This window comes from Wolffia australiana, chromosome 3, assembly GCF_029677425.1.
Source record: "Wolffia australiana isolate 7733 chromosome 3, ASM2967742v1".
Classification (NCBI taxonomy): Eukaryota; Viridiplantae; Streptophyta; class Magnoliopsida; order Alismatales; family Araceae; genus Wolffia; species Wolffia australiana.
In genome coordinates, this window is record NC_135837.1 from 15,029,678 (window position 1) to 15,033,892 (window position 4,215).

General features: G+C 39.1%; 1 protein-coding gene across 1 annotated transcript; it reads left to right on the plus strand.

The window, feature by feature from the left end:
* The first annotated feature begins 292 nt into the window (after positions 1-292).
* On the plus strand, positions 293-1,026 carry PSAK (photosystem I subunit K). Its single transcript, XM_078572674.1, has 3 exons — positions 293-452; positions 543-623; positions 692-1,026. The coding sequence occupies exons 1-3, from the start codon at positions 372-374 to the stop codon at positions 917-919; spliced, it is 390 nt and encodes a 129-aa protein (XP_078428800.1). The 5' UTR covers positions 293-371; the 3' UTR covers positions 920-1,026.
* The last annotated feature ends 3,189 nt before the right edge of the window (positions 1,027-4,215 follow it).

Genomic DNA, 4,215 nt, shown 5'->3' on the forward strand with positions numbered 1-4,215 from the left:
TGAATTTACTGGTTACCACCATTGGTATCACACATCCAGTTTGCTATTTCCCATCTATTTTACCCAAAAATATACAATAATAATAATAATAACAACGCTTTAAATAATAATATAATGGGCCTAAGTGAATTCAGCCCAATAAAAACCATGGGGCCCGCTTATCCGGAGAATCTCTAGTCATGACCGCAGGACGTAAATCCTAATCCGAAGGCTAATCCAATCAGAGCGCGCCACGTGAGCGAGCAAAATCCTTAGCTCGTTCCAGAGCTCTACCGGCCGATCTCGCATTCAAAAGGAGGCGAGGAAGAAGATCGACATAGCGAGAATTCAGACGTCAGATTCAGCGCCGGGCAGAGCTTCCGACCCCCGCCATGGCCGCCAATCTCAGCTCCAGCCCCGCCATCATCTCTCTTCCCCAATTCTCCGGCCTCAAATCGTCCAAGCCGTCCATGGTAAGAATCTCCATCAACTGTTTGATGGAATGATTTTGATCTCTCGTCGCTCAAATCTGATCAGAACTTGCGTCTTTGATCTCTCCGCAGGCAATGCTTCCCGCCCCTCGCCGCCGCGGCAACGGTGCCCTCGGAGCCCGCTGCGACTTCATCGGCTCGTCCACCAACATCGTACGTTTCGGATCTCGATAATCGTTCCTAGGGTTGAATCGTGGACTGATTTTGGCGTGATTGATCAGATCATGGTTACTACCACGAGCTTGATGCTGTTCGCGGGCCGATTTGGGCTGGCTCCGTCGGCGAACAGGAAGGCCACGGCTGGGCTGAAGCTCGAGGTTAGGGATTCTGGGTTGCAGACGGGCGACCCAGCTGGCTTCACCTTGGCTGACACCCTCGCCTGTGGAACTGTTGGCCATATCTTGGGAGTGGGAATCGTTCTCGGCCTCAAGAACATTGGCGCCTTGTAAGCTCTCCCTCCTGCTGATGAAGGTGTGTGCTACTCCACAAGTTTTTATTTCTCATTCCCGTTGTGGATGTACATGAATTTCCTTGCTTTGAGGTCGATTCTCTTCCATCTCCTCTAGTTCTCTCCGTCTTTTAAGAGTTGTTTGTAGAATCTTAGGTTTTTTTTTTATAGCTAAGCGATTAATCTGTCGTCTCTTAGTCGAATGATTGGGGAAGGATAGTTTGATTCTGGGTTGTGGAAACAAGAACAGAAAGGGTCCGTTGTTAGACTGCTGATTATTGGCCAAAAGAGTCAGGAAGATGCTTGCTCTTTGATGAAGTATTGTAGACTTAAGGATAAGGATTGACTTTTGTCTCCAATATGGTTATAGTTTCATTCATTCTCTGCAAAGTATTCGCAGGCTAGATGGATTTACTGGTTAGATGATCAGAATGTTGAATTTGAATAATTTGACTTAATGTAAGCTTGCTAAGGGAGCCACAACGAGGAATGAAAATACATAATAATTAGCTAACACAGAAAGATGCTTACCTTTAGCAAAACAACCTCCATAGTTGTAATTAGTTTTCGCTATGGTTATTGATCCCCCGTAAGGTAGGAGAAGGAAATATTTTCTTGAAACATCCATCCTTGAACTATTCTATTAATTATCAAACATGAATGATTGTTAAGTCTCGGTTGCAGAAGAGTGCGACAAATTTGGGTTTAGTCCTATGTTTTCACGATGATGGAATAGATGGTAGAATACTCCTTGCGTTCATCTGATGTATGTTTCCTAAATGGGAGATTGGTAGATCTCATGAAGTGGGCTAACACATCATTGTTAATCATAAATCATATGTTAATAGATGTTTAAAATCCCAATTAAAATGGTTCTGTAATGTTTGAGATTGAAGCGTTATTCACATGGGTATAGACATAACCATGGAGAAATCAGCTCAATTTATAAGGTTTAATTATAGCTTTGAATTTATAAAGTTTCTGATGGGTAAAGTGTAAAAAATTGAGAGAACCGCTTAAAGTCTACATGGAGGATCGTGGTTTCTAATTGACAAACTATAGTTTGACTTATGAGAAGGTTTACATACTCCTTTGTATCATCTAAAGCATCAGGAGTAGGTTGTTACCCTTGGGGTTGACAACTCAACAAATACATTTTGTTAAATTGATCCTTGATAAGTTAAACTACATGTTAATATAGTTAATTGATGAGGTTTTCAAATTAAAGTTATAGGGCCACTAGATTTACTAACTAGACCAATTCAAAGCCCAAGAGAGTCACATGCAAATGATGTCTTGGATGTCAACGGTTAAATTAACAATTTCGGGGTTTTCATGAAAAAATATGGTGAGTAGAAATAGGAGAAAACCCTTTGAGGGCATATCTTTCTCCCCCCTAGGTTTCCCCCCCCATTTTGTGATGAGAATGACAAAACAACAGTGGCAGATCAATAATGAGTTTTATCAAGAAGAATGGATTCCACGTATAGGGGATTATTTGGATGCAACTGGAGGCTAAACATTGAAAATTCAACGCAATTGGCTTGAGGACCTGAAAAATGTGGACCTAGGCCATACAAACATGATTCAATCATCTGGACTTCAACTATTTGAGAGGTCTATTATGATTGTATTATATCTTACATCATGGAAATTATAAATGGAGCATGTCAATCTGGGCTTCAGAATCCAACATCTAGTAGGATCAATCCATATAGGTGATATTTATCTTGAGATGACCACATATAAGAGTTTTAGTGTATCTTAAGGTGGCCTTCAGAGTAAGAAGTTTCCTATATTATAATGGTCAACATTAGGGATTCTATTTTTATCAGAAATGATGCAATTAGGTAGGAAGGATTATTGTCTTTGAAAATTATAGGTGATTAAGAAGGGTCTATTAGTCACAAGCGATGTGATCACTTATTCATTGAAGTTTGTATTAAGTTATATGCAGAGAGTTGTGTTATTTTGTAAAATTAGTTAATCTCTTTCTGCGTGTGATTAAACATGTATAAATTATAATCTTCCAAAGCAGTTCGTAATATTTATATTTTAATTTGGGCTGATCCTAGTCCAGTCATGAATCTTCTTTAGACTATGTGCTCCACACCATATCCCTATCCTGATGACCAGAACTGATGTTTGAATTTTCAACATCACAATTAGGGAATACCATTATGAGATTGAAAAATAAATCATACCAGAGTGAAAGTTTGTTTCCCAGTGTTAGGTGGACAAGAGTTTTAGACTTGGTCTTGATATGACCCTTTGAAAATGATCAAAATTTTGGATAAAAAATGAAGGATTAGATTTTTATCGTAGCAAAAAATTTTGGTCCTCCCTCTATCTATTTCATTATCTTGACCCTACAGTCTCAAATCCCTTAACAAGTATATTCAAATCCATTTTTAGAAACTCCAAAAGGCTTCTCTTGCAGAAAGATAACAAACTCAGCTTACTTGGAAATACGGAAGCTTTGTGAGGATGTACATATTTTGGTGATTTTTGAAAACATTTACTACGCTGCTGAAGACCTCTTCACTAGCTTCTTCTTCACTTGCCTCACCAACGAGAAATGATTAACATCCCCCTAGAACTCATTTGTTGGTTTATATGGCTCGGTTTATACCTAAGAGGGGGGGTGAATTAGGTGTTTAAAACTTTATTTTTAGTTGTCTAATTGAACTCCTAGATGGTTGCTTGCCAATCTAGTGGATTGGATATGACATATTGAGCTAATGATTTTTATAAAGGTTGGCGCTAGTCCTTCACTACTGTCTTTGGGATATGCTTGCCCAGAGTTCAACCAAGACCTATCCTGAGTTCAAAGCCCCCCAATAAAATGCTCAGAAATAAGGTTATTCCAGGATATCAAATAAAAGAAAAGTTGGAGAATAATTTGCCTCTTCTCATCCCCCTTAGCCTTGTTGGATGAGCGTCTCTTCCACATCCTTTTCTTCAGTCCACTCAGACACTTCACTTGGCCCCCTTATCCGTCGTGATAGAGGTTACCACAACCATTTAGATCACTCAAGTGGCCTCCTTAGCCTAGTCTAGGAAACTCTCACAATCTTAACCATTTAGATAACAATACTCAAAGCAAGAAAAATCAAAATTAAGTAAATGTTCATTATGAAGCACTTTCTAGAAGTTTGTCTTTTGTCCTCAATAAACTGTTTATTTAAACTTTCCATTTTGTAATTTGATTTTGACTTTAACTAATGAACCTGTCGATAAATGAATCAAGATTCCTACCAGATAACATTCACAAGAACTCCTATACTAATCCTTTCA